This window comes from Lissotriton helveticus, chromosome 3_1 (genome assembly GCF_964261635.1).
Source record: "Lissotriton helveticus chromosome 3_1, aLisHel1.1, whole genome shotgun sequence".
In the NCBI taxonomy this organism is placed as follows: domain Eukaryota; kingdom Metazoa; phylum Chordata; class Amphibia; order Caudata; family Salamandridae; genus Lissotriton; species Lissotriton helveticus.
In genome coordinates this window covers 1,091,220,654-1,091,238,258 of record NC_136061.1, presented here as the reverse complement: position 1 = coordinate 1,091,238,258, position 17,605 = coordinate 1,091,220,654, and the positions used below count along the sequence as shown (strand labels likewise).

The following is a 17,605-nucleotide window of genomic DNA, read 5'->3' as shown; positions in this document are numbered from 1 at the left end:
GGCTGAACATGATCCCTTGACACTCGACCCCCAATCACAACCACTGATATCCCCCCCTCTAACGATCATTTCGTGGAACGTAAATGGACTGGGCCATAAAATTAAACGAGGACTCGTCCTCCAATATTTAAAGATTGGCGTTGTTGCACGAAACACACCTAATGGGAACAGCTTGCAAGGCGCTTAATCGATGGGGTTTCAAGATGATCGCCCACGCAGAGTTCTCCTCTGGCTCCCGCGGGGTGGGTGTTCTCATCCAAAAAAGCGCTCCATTACTGATTAAACACTCTTGGACTGATGACAGTGGACGCTTCGTACCGATCAGCTGTCAATGGGAGGGCAGGCCTTACAATATACTATTGGTCTACATTCCCCCAGCATTACACCAAGAAACTCTCCAGGACCGGAGTAAACTAATGCTCGAACTCCCAGAGGGGAACTGATAGTTGGAGGCGACTTCAACGAAGTACTGAATAAAACTATGAATCGACAGCCTCCTCGGGAGGCTAATAGATCTAACCACATATTTAAAGATTTCCTGGAGGCACTGGGACTGGTGGATATATGGAGGCTTAAACATCCCCTGGACCGCCAATACACATTTCATTCGGGAGCCCATAATAGTCTCTCCAGGATAGACTACATGTTAACACTAGCGATCCCCCCAGAAAAGATAACGGTCATAGAGCACCTTCCCCGAGGGATATCAGATCACTCCCCGATACAACTCACCTACACAGCGCAAATCACCAGGCGACAAAGAATATTCCCAATATATCTAGGATATCTCAAACACAGACCGATTTTGAAGACATTGACAACCTCCACCACCCAATACTTTGACGAAAACCTACACTCTGTAGATTCACCCTCAGTCCTCTGGGAGGCATACAAGACTGTGATTAGAGGACAAGCCATCTCCGCGATCACTAAGCACAAAAAAGAACAAAAGGCTGACATCGAGGCACTAGAAACAGCTGTGCAGACTGCGGAGTTGACACATGCCTCAGACAACTCGGACGAAACTGCACATGCCCTAGCACTAGCATCTCAGGAATACAGGGCATACGCTGAGGGCATGACCAGAACGAGACTGACTGACACATTACATAGAGTCTACGAACTGGGGGACAAAACGGGGAAAATGCTTGCCTGGCTTGAGCGGAAGGACAGGGCAAATAGATGGATTGCTAATTTGGAACTCCCAGGCGGCACACACACAACTTCTCCCACACGCATAGTAGAAGAACTGGCCACCTATTACGAAACCGTATACACTGCACGCTGTGAGGTAACAGAGGAGGGCAGCATGGCATTCCTCCAAGACGTACCCCTGACTACACTGTCCCAGGAGGACGCACAAGCACTAGAGAGTAACTTAACAGGAGAAGAATTGGGGAAGGCCCTGGCAGCGCTACACACTGGAAAGGCCATGGGACCAAATGGTATACCGGTGGAACTTTATAAAATACTGACACAACAGCTCCTTCCACACATGCTTCCCATGTATAATGACTGTCTGAAGAATGGTACACTCACAACTGACCAAAGATTGGCAACCATTGTCTCAGTACACAAGCCTGGCAACCACCTGGCCTCCCGTCCTCTTATAGGCCAATCTCCCTAATGAACGTAGACGCCAAAATCCTAGCAAAGCTCCTGGCCCTCCGACTACAACCCCACCTCGCAACATTGATCCACCCGGACCCATCGGGCTTTATGCCCGGGAGAAATACATCTCTTAACCTACGACGCATTCATGGAGTCATACATCGCATCCCCATGCTACGGGAAGACGCAGCCATCCTTTCCCTTGATGCAACAATGGCCTTTGACCTTGTAGAATGGCGATTGCTATTTGCAGTGCTTACGAAAATGGTGATTGGCCCGAAGTTTTGTGGCTGGATTAAACTCCTCTGCACGGCACCTCGGGCACAAGTAGTTGCAAATGGCCATACCTCACGTACAATCACACTAGGGCGCGGAACAAGACAGGGATGCCCATTATCCCCACTTTTATTTGCACTTATCTTAGAGCCACTAGCGGTGAAAATCCGCCTAACCCCTCTAATCAGGGGAATTACTTGGGGAACGGGATGGGAGGACCGCATCTTTCTCTATGCGGATGATGTGTTGATCTACCTAATGTCCCCTACCACATCCCTGACGGCTCTGATGGACATACTTAACACCTACAGAAAAGTGTCAGGATATACCATTAATTGGACAAAATCACTCCTGTATATCCTGCTAGGTCAGCCACCCACACTGCCCCCAGATTGCATCCTTCAAACGGTCACTAGAGGTTTCAAATACCTGGGAATATACATCACACCTCAGGAATCATTTTTTGTGGAGGAAAACTTGATGAAACCTTTACAGAGACTAAAAGCCGATGTCACCCGTTGGCGTTCCTTACCACTAACACTGCTGGATAAGATGCTATCACTCCCGAGATTCCTTTATGTTTTGCAGAACACACCCTTCCCGGTCCCTCTTACATATTTTAAGTCAATAGATGCAGAAATTTCTACCCTCCTCTGGGACGGAAAACCGGCCCGCATAGCACACTCCAAACTGTGCCGCTCCTGGTATGATGGAGGTATCGCCCTACCCAGTGTTAAATTATATTACTGGGCGGCTCAACTGATGGTAGTAAATCAATGGATCCATGCCCCACAACAGGACACGGCCTTCCGCCTTGATAGGACTGTCCTGCCCCCAGATCAGCTTATGAAGGCACTCTATACCAACAAACGCCACCACACGTTTACAGGCCCAACAGCCCACACGGTTAAGATCTGGCACGCAGCTCAGAGGGCACTGGGTTGGGAAGGAGTACTCACACTAGCCACACCGCTTTGGGACACGCGCCGCTTGGGTACCCTGGCTAACACTAAGGGTTACAGGCAATGGGACCTCATAGGCATCTCTAAGATAGGTGACCTGTGGAAAGGGGGTAAAGTCATTACATTCCCCGTCCTACAAGAGCAATACGGGATGGCAAACACTGAACGATATAGATATCTGCAAATCAATCACGCCTTACAGGGAGCCATTCCGACAGGTACAACACCCGCAGAATCCTCCCCCCTGGAGGACAGACTCCTCACTGACTGCCTGGAAAAGAAAGCGATCTCGCTCACATACCGAAAATTAATCAACAATCTCCCAGACCCCACAGTGGTTCTCCGTAGCAGGTGGGAGGTGGAACTAGGAGACATTGACGATGAAGATTGGTTACATGCACTAGCATCGGCCAGAGAGACATCATAACATCACGCCTCAAATTAGTACAATTAAAAAGATTGCACAGGATATACTACTCTCGCACGCTCCTACATAGATTAGGCCGCATCCCAGACCCCAATTGCATGCGAGGATGTGGCTCCCCAGGTACATTCTTTCACGTCCTATGGGAATGCCCAAGGACACAGTTATACTGGGACCATGTTTTGTCTGAAATATCAGATGCATCTGGGGTGGAACTATTGAAAGAACCTATATGTTGCCTGTTAAATATTTGGTCCCCTACTGATATGAATCGAGGACTACAGACTTGGACAATGTTGGGCCTAGCCCTGGCGAAGCGAAACATCGCCAGAAGGTGGTGATCCGGAGTAGTGCCCTCATGCACACAGTGGGAGAACGACATGGACACGACTATGGTAGCAGAAAAGGCGGTATATATACATAGGGGTTGCCCCAAAAAATGGTCTAAGATCTGGGGGAACCGGAACGAACACCGAGGAAACCTATGTGACCCCCCACAAGAAATATCTGAGTCTGAAACAAGTCCATAATGGGAGAAACCATTGACTCTCGATGTTCATCATAGAGTTGGTTTTTGGGTGGAGGGACAATGACACTTTACTTTATTGTTGTTGATATCGGTGATTGTGGAGAGACATGCATAAAGACCTGTATAACAACGGGAACAACCCTAAAGGGATAGACATTTCCAGAACTCCCAATGTTGTATGCTAAAAGAACCAAGCAAATCTACGCATAATGTATTCAACAAGGTTTTGATGATTGAACGGTACTGATATGTGTAAATCAAAATGATTATATTATTCCATAGCCTGCATTTAAATGATAATGATGTTGTGCAAATTGATGAAAAACTTAATAAAATGTTTTCAGAAAAAAAGAAAAGAAAAGATATTTGCCATGTTTTAATTGGTTCGGACAGGACACATGCATGGCAAGATTTGTTATGGGTTAATTTTCACAACTGTAGACCAGCTCTTCAGTGATCTGTACATTTTGCATTTTTGCAAGAAGAAGCTTTTATATACATCCTTACAACTAAAGTTGCCTTCCTAACTTCCCAAAGTAGTCCATTCCTAAATCCGTACATCAACTCTACTCTCACTTCTAAAGAGCCTTTGATCCAAAAAAATAAAAGCCAAAACCGGAGTAGGAATAGTAATTTATACTATTCCTAAGTCCAGCGCACCACCAAGTGTGTCGTAGAACCGACTTGTAATGTAAAGCCATGCGTGGTAACAACCGTGTTGTAACCTATTGCGTGATCATAGCACGTGTTGTAACGTGCTATATTCGTGGGTAGGTGATACAATCTGTCAAAGAACCGATTTTGTCAGACAAGCCCTCATTTTTTTTTCAACATATTTTTATTCATTTTCAGTTTTTCAGATACATTCAAGCAGAGTTGTGCTTACTTTTTAAGGTGTGTTACGTATACAATCATCATTTACTTATACCATGTATATATTGAAAAACAAAATACATATTCTTCGTTCAGAACATATAATCTTATAACGCCCCTCATAAACCCCCCCCTCCCCAGTAACTTTGGTCACATTTCTGATTCAGTAATAGTACCGAACCATGTGCATCCTATCAGTATCCTGGTCATTTTTGTTAAGGCAAATGCATCTCTACAGTCCATTAGATATCAAGGCCTAGACAATCGGTAGTACTGTTTACACATACATGGCTTCCTTAAACTGTCATGTCAACCTCTGCAGATTTCAGCTCCTCCATCATAGCCCCCCACTCCATTGCTATTGGCGTCTTACGCAGTTCTCGTGTCTCCTCTCTGCGCAGCGCTGTGCCCTCTGCACTACCCCACTTTAACATTTCTGCGTGCCAGCTGTGCACCCCCGGAGGTTTACCAGACTCCCATCACATAGTGAAACTCCTGAGAGCTAGTAGCATTGCCAGGTCTATGAATCGATATTGCACCTTGTGTTTGGACCTATGTTTGTGAAGCCCTAGCAGACATTCCTCCACTGCGTCTTGTATCACATGATGTGCTGCCACTCCTGTAACCTTACTAATCGTATCCCAATATCCTAGTATATCCTAGTATTTTGGGGCATGTCCATAACATGTGTAGTAGACCCACCCCCTCCGAGTTGCATCTAGGGCAGGAGTGCTGTGTCTGCGGGAACATTTTGTCCAGTCTACCTGGAGTCAGATAAGCACGGTGTAGTACCATAGTTTGGATGAACTTAAATCTCGAGTTCCGTGACACCTTCCTGGGATGTTCCAGTATCACCACCTATTCCTTGTCCGTCAATTCCCATCCTATCTCCCCAACCCAAATAGCTCTCAGGGCATCTAGGGGCATCCTTGTATGCGTACTGATCCCGTGATATATGCAGCTGACCAAATGCCTCCCCCTCCCCATATAGTGTACCATCTTTACCAACTCATTGTGTTCGGGTTCCTGACTTTGTGGTGCCCAGTGTTTTTTAATATATTGTATCAGTGCAGTGTGTGTTAAATATAAGTGTGCTGGGGCACCCGTCTCATTTACAAAGGTGTCATGATCCAGTAGGATCTCGTGGGCAAAAGGTCCGCCGCCGTGGTGACGCCAGCCTCCGCCCAGGGTGTTATCCTGCGTTTAGTGAGGGCACCTGCGTTGAGTGGGATGCCCAGCCGTGGTATATTGCCAGCGTACGTGGAGGTTGCGTTTGCATATCGTAACGCTGCTTTCCAACATGCAATCGCAGTGGCTAACAGTGGAGGCAGGTCTCTCTGGGGTCTATGTCCCAGCAGTAATAGGGTCTGTAGGGCGCCATTGTCAATGTCTCTATCGGTGTACCCTATTTCTTGGAGGTTACGGCCTGCCGTCCACTATGATAACCACTGCAACTGGCAGGCGGAGTAATATGCTCGGAAGTCTGGGACTCCCAGCCCCCCTACTCGAGTGCCCACTTGAAGCCCTTTCAGACTAATGCGTCTAAGTCCCGTACCCCAAATAAGATCTACGAGCAGCGTATTCAGTGTTTTAAAGGTGGATAATGGCACCATTAGGGGAAAATTAAAAAAAATAATAGAGCCGGCGTGGTAATACTACCATTTTTGCTATTGCGACTCTCCCCATGATGGATAAAGGCAATGAGGTCCAAAAGGCAACGCTGGACCATAGAGACCGTATTAATATATCAAGATTACCCTCCAACATATGCGCATGTGCTCTATAAATTTGAATACCCAAATATTTAAACGTAGTTGGTGCTATCTGCAATGAGGTATCTCCGAACTCCACATCCGTGTCTTCAGTGTGATCCGTAAAAAAAAAAGGCGTGCAATTTTGTGATGTTTATAGCGAGGCCGGACAGAGTCTCGAATCGCCTGTACAGATCAAATTGGCATTAAGGGCTGGTGGAGGTCGCATAGATAGATAATAATATCATCTGCATATGCCGAAAAGAGGTGGGTGGTGCGTCCTATCGGTATCCCCATATCTAGGAAGGTCCGTCTCATTGCTATAGCCAAGGGCTCGAGTGCCAGAATAAAAATCAAGGGCGATAACGGACAACCCTGACGTGTCCCTCTGTGTATCATGTATTCACCCGAGATGTGTCTACCCGTCCTTGTTCACGCTGTCGGAGCTTTGTAGCCCGCATGGGGGAATCGCTTAGGCGCTTCCGTCATCAAATATTTCCTAATGTTTAGGGAAGTGCTACGCGCCGGCAGGAACCCTGTCTGGTCCTCATGGACCAAGTGCATCAGGAACGGCTGTAATCTATTGGCCTAATTCAGATGCTCTGTCCATCACCACACCCTTTTATGAATCGTTTTGGCCACTATAGGAGTGGAAGGGTATGCTCAGACATGAGTCCATTGCTCACTGCACCATCAGGATTCAAGCAAGCCGGGCCGAAGACGGCTGTAATGCCAGAAACCGGTCCCCGGAAGCTTGTTTCCTTTCCAGTAAAGAATTGACTTGGTAGTTTGGTCTGCCCTGTTCCCATGATGCACTGGGCCAGGGACAGACTAATTTGCATGTAGCCAGGTTCTGAACTGGGATGGTGCAGTGATCTAAAAAACGGTGATGGATCAAGCCCTGATCTTTTGACTGGGTAGGAGTGTTCTGCTTAATTCAGATGCTCTGTCCATCACCACCCCCTTTTATGAATCTTTTGGCCACTATAGGAGTGGAAGGGTATGCTCAGACATGAGTCCCTTGCTCACTGCACCATCAGGATTCAAGCAAGCCGGGCCGAAGACGGCTGTAATGCCAGAAACCGGTCCCCGGAAGCTTGTTTCCTTTCCAGTAAAGAATTGGCTTGGTAGTTTGGTCTGCCCTGTTCCCATGATGCACTGGGCCAGGGACAGACTAATTTGCATGTAGCCAGGTTCTGAACTGGGATGGTGCAGTGAGCTAAAAAACGGTGATGGATCAAGCCCTGATCTTTTGACTGGGTAGGAGTGTTCTGCTTAATTCAGATGCTCTGTCCATCACCACCCCCTTTTATGAATCGTAATCTATTGGCCAGCACCTTGCTTTGTATTTTGTACTCGGTGGGTAGCAGCGACAGCGGGCGATAATTGGCCATATCCGCGTGGTCTCTGCCGGGCTCAGGCAATGATATTACCAACGCCTGTGCGGTAGTGAGAGGCAGGGAACCCTCCTCCCAGATCGCCTTATACAGGTCCGTTAGTCTGGGCACTAGCGATTCCGCATATGTAGCTTAAAATTCGACGGGGAACCCATCTATACCAGGAGTCTTATTACGAGGGAGTCCCTTCATAGCAGTTCTGATTTCTTGTGAGGTTATGGGCCCTGCTAGGTCTTTTTGGGCCGAAGGCGTCAACGTGGGAAAGGTCAGGGCAGACAGGAAACATCCGACTGCTCGTTGGGTACTCCTTCGGGTGCGCTATATAAGGAAGCATAGTATGTCTTGAATGCCTCATTAATCTCTCCCTGTGATCAGGCTCTCGTGCCATCTTCCTTCCTGATTTCATTAATCACTATTGTGGGAGGGGTATCCCGGAGAAATCTAGCTAGTAAAGTGCCTGCTTTATCCGCTTCTACATGCGTTCTTCGGGTATATTCCTGATAATCTATAACTCTAAGGGATTCCAATAGCTCAGGGTGTTTAATCCTCACCTCCTGGAGTGCACCTGTGTGAGTGTCGTCAGTCGCTGCCATCTGTTCTAATCTGCCCATTTTTGTTTCAGTGTCCATCAGAGACCTATGGAGTTCTTGTCTTGCACCGACCGTTGCGTTAATCGCCTTGCCTCGTATTACCGCCTTGAACGCGTCCCACTCAATCAGTCTACTTGTCGCCGTGTTGCTATTTTCAGTAAAATAGCGGTCTATTGTGTGCAACAGGTCTGTATGTAGCACTGGGTCTTCCAATAACTGTGGCCATAATCGCCATGTGGGGACCGGGGAGGGTACCCTACCCCACGTCATACTTATCTCCTGTGGGTTGTGATCGGAGAAAGTCTTGGGTAAGTATGTAGAGTGGAGTACTTGCATTGCTATACCATCAGAGCAGAGAATCCTATCTATTCTAGTATGCAAGTCATGCACTGCCGAGTAGAATGAGTATTCCCGGTGTTCGGGGTGACGCATCCTCCAGACGTCACATAGTCTCCACCCCGTCGCCCATCGTACCAGCGCCTCAGTCTGTTTGAACACCCCTGCACCACGCAGAGGGGGATGTGATCTGTCTAAGGATACATCCATCACCGCATTGCAATCACCCCCAATTATCCATGGGCATGTATCCCATCCCGCTAGCGCTCCACTAATCATGTCCCAGTATTTGTCCTGGTCAAAGTTAGGGGCATAAATGGATCCCAACACCACCAATTGTCCATCCAGTACCCCCCGCACAAAAACATATCTGCCCCATTTGTCAATTTTCTGGTCATGTGCTATAAACGGTAACCCATGCCTCACCCAGATCGTGGAGCCCATAGCATACCTTGAGTAAGAGGTGGAGAAAACTTGACCTGTCCATTTCCTTTTAAGTTTTACCACTTCACTGTCCACCATATGAGATTCTTGTAAATAAACAATCTGCGCTTTACGGCGTAGCAGATGTGCGTGTATCCTATGTCTTTTGTGTGTCGTGCCCATGCCTCGTACATTCCAAGGGATTACTGTATAGGTATCCAACACATGCATTGCTGCAATCTGTAAATCCACAAGGGTGCTAACATGATTCGCGATAGTATGAATATACCTGCAGTTACATTAAGAAAGTGACCAACCCACCCCCCAACATTCCCAATACACGGTCTGGTTTCTGAACCATACCAGACCACAACATAACATAGAAGTGAACATAACACAAATAGCATACAGAGGGCCTTCGCCATATGGGGGGCGCCGCCTGCACTTCACATGCGATTGTGTAGGACTTTGGTCTATCACTCTAGAGCTACAACGGTACCCGAGCCCAATCATTACTGTTCTGCAGCAAAAGAGCGAATGCAAGTTAGAATCAGTGTAGGCTAGCTACAGCTCAGAATCAAAATCACATAGTATACTTGCACATGTTCGTCAACCAAATAAGTCCGTGATCAGCTGCGGCGTGGCTGAGGGGAACAGGGCCACACTGCCCTCAGAGTCCGATCCATGTGATGTCTCGCCCTCTGTAGAGGATTTAGCTTCAGTTCGTGGGGCGTTCGTGAAGGTTGGTGTAGCGATAATCGCCTGCTGTTTAGTTTGTTTCAGTTGTTGTGAAGTGACTCGTCCGCTCGTGATGTTTCGCCGGGATCTACCACCTCTACGACTCGTCGATGCAGTCACTTGGGACCACTGCCGGCTTTCCATGCGTGTGGCGGTGTCCGCAGCGCTGGTCAGCTCCATCACCTCAAGCCAGTCCTCCACGTCCCCGGGACTCTTGAAGAAGTAGGGCATATTGTATATCCAGGTCCCGTAACCGTCGCTTCACCGTTATGAAGGAGGATCGCTGTTGTTGCACCAGCATCGTGTAGTCCGGATATAGGGAGACCCTCGTGTTCTCAAAGGTGATCGACGCCATCTCGTGAGCTTTTGCAATAAGGCGTCCCTATCTCTGAAGTTCAGTAGTTTCACTATAAGGGGCCTTGGTGGGGCACCCGGTTTCGGTCTCCCAGTAGGTATTCTGTGTGCCCGTTCGATGCAGTATTGTGAGGAGAGACCTCCATCATGACGTGGTCTCTAAACCACTGCTCCATGTAGCCAGTTGCGTCGGACCCTTCATTTTTCTCCGGCAGGCCAATCACCCGGATGTTATTCCGTCTTGCTCTCCCTTCCGCGTCATCTACGCGATCCATTAAGGTGGCCACCTGCGTTTGTAGGAGCTTCACGTCGGCTTCAGTCTGTTTCTGTCGTGGGAGTATCTCCGCTAGTGTCGCCGTGTGATCTTACACCTTATCCGCTGTCTTCGCATGATCCGCCCTCAGCAGGTTCAGGCCCGTGGTCAGGGACCCTATCTGTAATTTGATTGCCTTCCTGGAGTCGCGCACTTCCTTCAGGATAAGATCCAACTTGTCCTCCTGAGCAGGTACCATCGTGGGGGTGACACAGCTTGACTCCGGCGTACCATCCACACGGTCCTGCGCGTCCTGTGTGGAACCAACTCCAATTTGTCCTTGCTGTTTCGGCTTGGTGCGCCCCATATCACCCGAGCAGTGCTGCACCCGGTCGCACCGGGCCAATCTCACAGGGCAAGCAAATGAGCGGCACTCTCTCGGCCTCCGCACAGCCGCCAGGGAAATCCCGCTGCAGAATCGATAGCAATGGCTCTGTCGGCAGCACTGAGTATGTGGTCTGAATGTGCAGACCGCAGGGCCCGGCAAGGTCCAGTCACAGACTACGCCACTCAGGGCACGGGGCGGCAGCGCGGTCCATTTCTTCACCCGGGGGGGGAGGGGGAGGCTGTAGGTCGCGTTTTTTTCTCTCCCCCTTTTCCTCCCCCCCGTTGGGTTTGTGTGAGGGGAGTGTCCCGGGTGTATTTGTCGTGGCAAGGGTCCACACAAGGGGGGGGTTCTCCTGATCGACCCACCAGTGTGTCTCAGCAGCAGCGGTGTAGTTGCGGGTGTCCTAGGAGAGACTCTCACCAGAGCGGATCCTGACCCCCAGTTCAGAAGCACCCGAGCAGTAAGCTCCAATTGCACTGCCACTTGTCCCGCCCGTGTTCACGGGTGTCTGGGGAGAGCCGGGGTCACAGCAGGCCGCCTCTGGCTCCGGTCTCGTCGCCCCTCCTTCACATAAGCAGGCCTCGCAGCCCCGGGCTACGTAGGAGCGCTCCCCGGTCACATAATCCTTGGACCTCCCTGCCAGGCAGCGCGTCCCATGCCGTGGCATCCGTCACCCCCACCGGATCCCACCACCGAGGCACAGTGCTCCATCGCGCAAACGGGTGCCATCCAGTACAGCGCTCCGCATTCGGGGACAGCTCCCCTCAGGATACAGGCCCACGTGGACTATCCACTCTTCCGGGCGGCAGTTGGTGCACACGGCGGTGTCCTCACAATCCGGGAGCCGATGTCCCCTTTGGGCAGCGTCAAATGACCACAGCCACCCAGCCACAGTGGGCTACAGCCGCAGGCGTCCACACAGTCCGTAAACTCAGGTAATAACAGGATTATGAGGGCCCGGGTCCGGAGCTCCCTCAACAAGCGTCCGCCATGTTTGGTTGCTGGCCACGCCCCCCGTCAGACAAGCCCTCATAATGCACGTAGCAACAGACATAGCAGAATGCGAGCCTGACCATTGCAAGTGGGCCTTGGGGATAATATCCCCACAAGAAGGTATTGAAAGGTATTTGGGGAGAGGAGTTGGCCTAACGGCTAGGGCGGTCAACCTCGAATCTGGGGAACTGGGTTCGACTCTTGGCAGTAACGCTGAACAACCTGTGATTCTGGGAAAATCACTTAATCTCCCCGTGCCTAACAAAAAAATGAATGTGTCCTCATGTAATGCAACTGGTGCTATGTAAAGAGCGTTGATGCCGGATTCGGCTCAAGTTTGCGCTATGTAAAACTCTGTTAAATAAAAAAATAAAAAATTAAAACAAATTTGGTGCATTTTGTAAAATATTTGTCTTTATCAAACCTCGTAAAATCATTGAATGGGTGAAGGGCAATGATAGACAAGGCTGCATGTCTGTGGTAAACTTGGCGGCTTGCAGATGCCCCACACACTGTTTGCCCCATTTCGAACTGCTAAGTACAGTGATAATTTATCTAAGTGTGTGCTGGGTCCCGCTAAGCAGGCCCAGCAGCAGTGCTCTTTCCTTTAAACTGTAAATGTAAATTGGTATACCCAATTGGCAACTACTTTTACACCCCTGTAAAACCCTAGTATATTGTACCAGTGGTACCCAGGGCAGGGATGTAAAAGGGGAAGCAGGCCTGCAGCAATTATTATGCCACCCTGAGTGACCCAAGTAAACCCGATGTCTGCAGGTCTGACATGCAGCCCAGCACGAGCAGCTTGCCTGCTTGAGTTCAACCCTGCGCACACCATGTGCAACAGGTTTATCTTACCTCATTTAATATATGTCAGTCACCCCTAAGGCAGGGTTCATTATAATATGTGTGTGGAAATATATGTGCAAGCATATGTTGCCCTGCCATAGCATATTAAACATAATTCTACTGCAAGTGACCGGCGGTTTATAGGATAACATGGGCTGGCATGTGGGTGGGTATTACCTATATGTCCAGCTCCATAATGGTCCGGCCGATTTATTTTGTGTTTGGTGTCAAACACTGTGCTTTTTATCCCACCACACAATGGTGGTGTCAAGCTTTAACCAGCATGTACCTATGTGGCCCTTTAGTCATTGTCCTCCAAGTTAACCCAGTGTTCTCATGCCCTGGTGGGTTTTTTCGTAGGTTTGTCACCAAGACAGAAGTCTGAACTCATGCTGAGGAGTGTGTGCTGCTCCAAGATATCAGAGACAATGATCTGTGTTAGCAGGAGGTGCCACCTCGGCCCACACAGGATAGCTAGAGATTAGACCAGTGCGAAGGTGAGCCTCAAAGTCTTCACTGGCGCACTGGACAAAGGAACTGCCCCTCCCCCAGGAATTGTTTTTTGGGGACAGGTAGGAAATTAGTTATGCAGGAGGCGTTCACCTCTACAAGGCTGACCACACCTCTAAATGCTGGATCTTTACAATGGAGCCACTGGGGTGTTTGATTGCATTAGCAGTGTGATCTCTCCTCTGGAGCTGTCAAATGAAGCATGTCATTGATTTTGTGCCTCAAATAATCAAACACAAAGGATGACACGTAGGTCTAAAATGGGAGAAAGAGAAAAACATGTAGGTACATTGTGAAACCTGGAAGTCTTGCTTCAATCCCAGCTTCCAAATTGTGTTATTGTAGGTAATTAGTTTTTTCAGAGTGCCTCCTCCTTTTCCTTCACCATCACACGAGAGCAGCAACACATCAGTTCAGGATGCGTGTTGCACAAAGGCAAACAACTTGTATCATAAAGAAATGGCCTGTTTTGAATTTTGGGGAGTCTTTGTCATATATGTACTGGATTCTCCCAGCTAAGCAATAGGTCACCCCTAACACCTCTTCCCCTCAATCCCTGAACATGGACAAGGTGTGCGAAAAAGGGACCAGCAAAACCAAATTGTTTTGGTGCAAGCTTGGTGGCACTGTAGGCAGGAAATGTGGACATCTTGTCTTCCTTCAAGCTGAACATGATATATTTCATTACAGCATCATAAACAAAGTAAATGTTTTCTAGGATTGATAAGATAAGCATCTGGACTATATAACATAATGTTGAAAACAGGGATAACTAATACAATAAACAATTCAGATAACACATAGAAAAGAGCAATTGTTATTATTGTACCTCATCTGTCATTAGTGTGGCAATGGATCTTCCAATCTCATGATATTGCTGACCTTTCCCAAGTGGTCCCAGAAGAATAAACATAAATCTGCAAATAGAGATTTAGAAATACACATTAAATGCAAAAAAAGGTTCGCCTCAGTATGTTCCTCTCACATATACCAATGTATAGGCAGTACGTGAATACAGTTTTTATATTTTTAACACATTTTGCAATTCTTTGAATATAAAATTGGCATCACTTCAAACTTGATCGTGTGGAAGCAATTTTACCCTTGATACACAAGTATATCACTCTTGTTTCCATTTTTGCCCATATCCCATATAAAATGAAGCCAGGATTACTCTGTTAGCATACATGGAGTAAGTTCATGCATTGTCAGCGTCATGATTCTGCCAATCACATGTCTTTTAGTATTTTCTATTGCTTTTACCAGTGCTTGTTTGTTGGTTTTGCCAGTGCCTATTGTTTGCACTGTCACTTGTTTGTACCATTGCTTCTTGCAGACTGTTGTATTTTCTATTGCTTTTACCAGAGCTTGTTTATTGGTTTTGCCAGTGCTTATTGTTTGAACTGTCACTTGTTTGTACCAAAGCTTGTTACAGTCTGTTGCAGACTTCAAATTCATAGTCTGCTGCCCAAGGGCTATTGGCCCTTCTCAGCTCCAGTGGTTTACCTGAGATCTGTAATGTAGAAACTTCTTGAGAAAGACTTTAAATAGGAGCCACACCCTGTTCTCTTTGCTGGTTATTGAGAACTCTAAGCGTGAGCAGTAGCAGCAGATCTCCGGTTTCAGTGATAAGATCTTTGACTACTTAATGCAGGTTGTAGATCCTTCCCTTGATCACCACTAGGTAGGATCGTTCCATTTTGTTTAGAAGAGCAACATGTTTATATTTACATATTGACTCGAGCTCTCTTTGTCGAAGTGTTTAATAGGCATTTGTTTAATAGACTTTAGCACATTGTGCTGAAGCGCTTTCTTGGGCATGTGCCTAGATAATATTCACATTAAAAGTTGGAACAAACCTTGCATTTGAAACCTGTTGTGCATTATAAAAAGGCTTGTTTGAATTAGAGCTGTGATTCTTAACAGTGGTACATGTAAATCATAATTTAAGAAAGAGACAGTGTAACAAAAGCTAATAGACTCTCTTATATGAAAGTGTGACTCACTCAGGAGCATAGTGTTTATGCAAGCACTAGATTAATCATAGAGTCTATATTGTTATATTTTGTTTTGAGGATTATAGTAACAGCAATTCCATTGCTTGTGAAGAAGGTATTAGAGTGACGACTGTTTCATAAGTAACCTGCTTTTCTTTACAGGTATGTTGTTATTTAACCATGCTAGTTTAGTCCAAGAGTTCACACGGTAGATCAGAATGCTAACTGAGGACAAAGTCTCGTTCCAGGTCTCCCTCCCTGCAGTACCATTCCCAAATCCCTTCTCCCCGTCTAGCCACTTTGATCCTCAGTGCAATTAAGCTTGAGTCGAAGCTACTGGAAGGTGGGCTTCTTGAGTGTACTGCTCCTGAGAAACCCAACGATATTTACCAGCTCTGACAGTCAGAGCCTCATGAGTGTGCCAGAGGAGATCTCTCAGTATTCAACGTTTTTATTCAGCTGACAAGAACATTCTTCACTCCAAGCATTTGCAGCATGAACACAAAAATGGTAGGAGCTGCACACTTGAGGTTAGAGCAATTTGTTCTGAATTTAGATGCAAGTTCACTTTGTATGCCTCCAAAATCAAGCAGTGGTGTTTTCTTTGGATCATTTCTCTATATGTGCATTGGTTCATGGTATGATACTTATTGGATCCCTGCCACCATTTAACTTCAATTTTATTATGAGGGTTTTGACTCACTGGGAATTTTCAAGTGTAACAGGACTGAAACATGTGGGTGGTCTGAATACTTCATTCAAGGTAAGTAGAGCCATGAAATACAAGGCTGGGTTCAGAACAAAGGCCCACCAAAATAAATTCAAACTAATTGTATTTACTGGAGCACCCACAACATTCATACCAGGGGAAAAATGTTATAGTGGAACGGACAGATCAGAGAGGAGTGGCTATGACGCTCCTAATGGTTTGAGCTAATCAGCACTCTTTGTCCTGCTCCACTCTACTCCTCCTGGTTCCTTCTATTCCTTTGGCTACAGCTATCACACCTTGGCAACAATATGTAAAATAGGGTGCTGTGGTTTAGAAAGTAATCAGAAGAACCTGAGATCAATGGCACATCTCTGAGAGCTAGAGTTGATGATGATCTTTCCACACATTCAACTAGGGCTGAGGAGCAGATAGAACTGTTGGCTAAAATAATGGAATATATAATAATTGAAACAAATTGAGTACCCTTAAGGAGAAGTAGCGAATCAAGTGTTAGGCCTGATATGGAAAACATTGCGTAAAAAAATGGCAAACTAGTATAAACGTTTCTACTGGGCAATTCTGATATATTGGGAACATTCATTACTAGGTTTTGGTAATATTCAGTCTTAAAACTGTTTCTGAGGGTTATTACTGCAACCTCCTCCAGAAGCAAAAGGCTGAAAACACTGTCATAGACACTGGAGTAAGCATATTTCCACATTGACAGAAGAATACGATTTGATAGATTTAAAGCCTGAGGTTTGCAAGTTGCTGATAGAGAATTTGTCCACACCTGGCCACTTCCGAGTTCAGGTATCATAGAACATGTTTTCTGCAAAGCACAATAATATAATCAGGAGGATTGGTCTTCATGAATCGTCACTTCTGAAATTTCCAAGGGCACAGGTGATAGACACTGGACAACTTCATTAAATCTAGTTAGATAGCAGGCTCTGTTGCTGCAATGTGATTCTCTGGCAGACTAAAGGTTTAAAACAACATTAAGAAACAAAGATTCAATCTTTGCATCAACCAGGGCATTTTCCAGAACCACAATGACAAAAACCAATGATGAAGTTGAGCTCCTATTTCTGTTCTACAACTAGGATGGACAAGTGGGATAAGGTGGTTTGTCTTTTTTCTTCTTCATGGGATACCATTTTGTAATATTGGTTGTTGCCTTGCCTGGACTAGGGACAGGGAAATTAGTAAGGGTGATAACAATTGGATATTTGCTTTTGAATGTAGGACTTTTCTCCAGGCCTGGTAAAGGCTTCCTTTGTTTCTACTTATTCTGTAGTGTACTCATAAGACATCCGGAATCAAAGTTACATTTTTTATAGGTCTGATGCAATATCATCTATTGGAGTGTGAAGAGGTTATGGGGTAGAAGGAACTGCATTTTGGAATGGGAGTGACTGGATCAGCTAGGTTTGAAATTACTGCTTTGTAGGAGACCAGCTTGCAGGCTGGATTGATCTAGAGTACATTCATTTTTAATTTGATAGAGGACTATCGGTCTCTTCATAATGTTTTGCATGTGAGGTGCCACCTAATTTGTTTCTAGAAAGACCACTCTCAAAATAGTTTGTTCAGTTTCTAACAATAAATACAAGCTTAGGAATTGGGCTACTGGTCA

General features: G+C 46.6%; 1 protein-coding gene across 4 annotated transcripts in view; it reads right to left on the bottom strand.

Annotated features, from left to right (window-relative positions):
- The window catches only part of SLC4A10 (solute carrier family 4 member 10), a 1,019,075-nt gene that overhangs the window by 313,723 nt on the left and 687,747 nt on the right, over positions 1-17,605 (bottom strand). For all 4 annotated transcript variants that reach the window (XM_078683855.1, XM_078683850.1, XM_078683851.1 and 1 more), the window contains exon 9: positions 14,087-14,174. In XM_078683855.1, the coding sequence (XP_078539981.1) occupies positions 14,087-14,174 (88 nt within the window). The remainder of the gene's footprint in view (positions 1-14,086; positions 14,175-17,605) is intronic.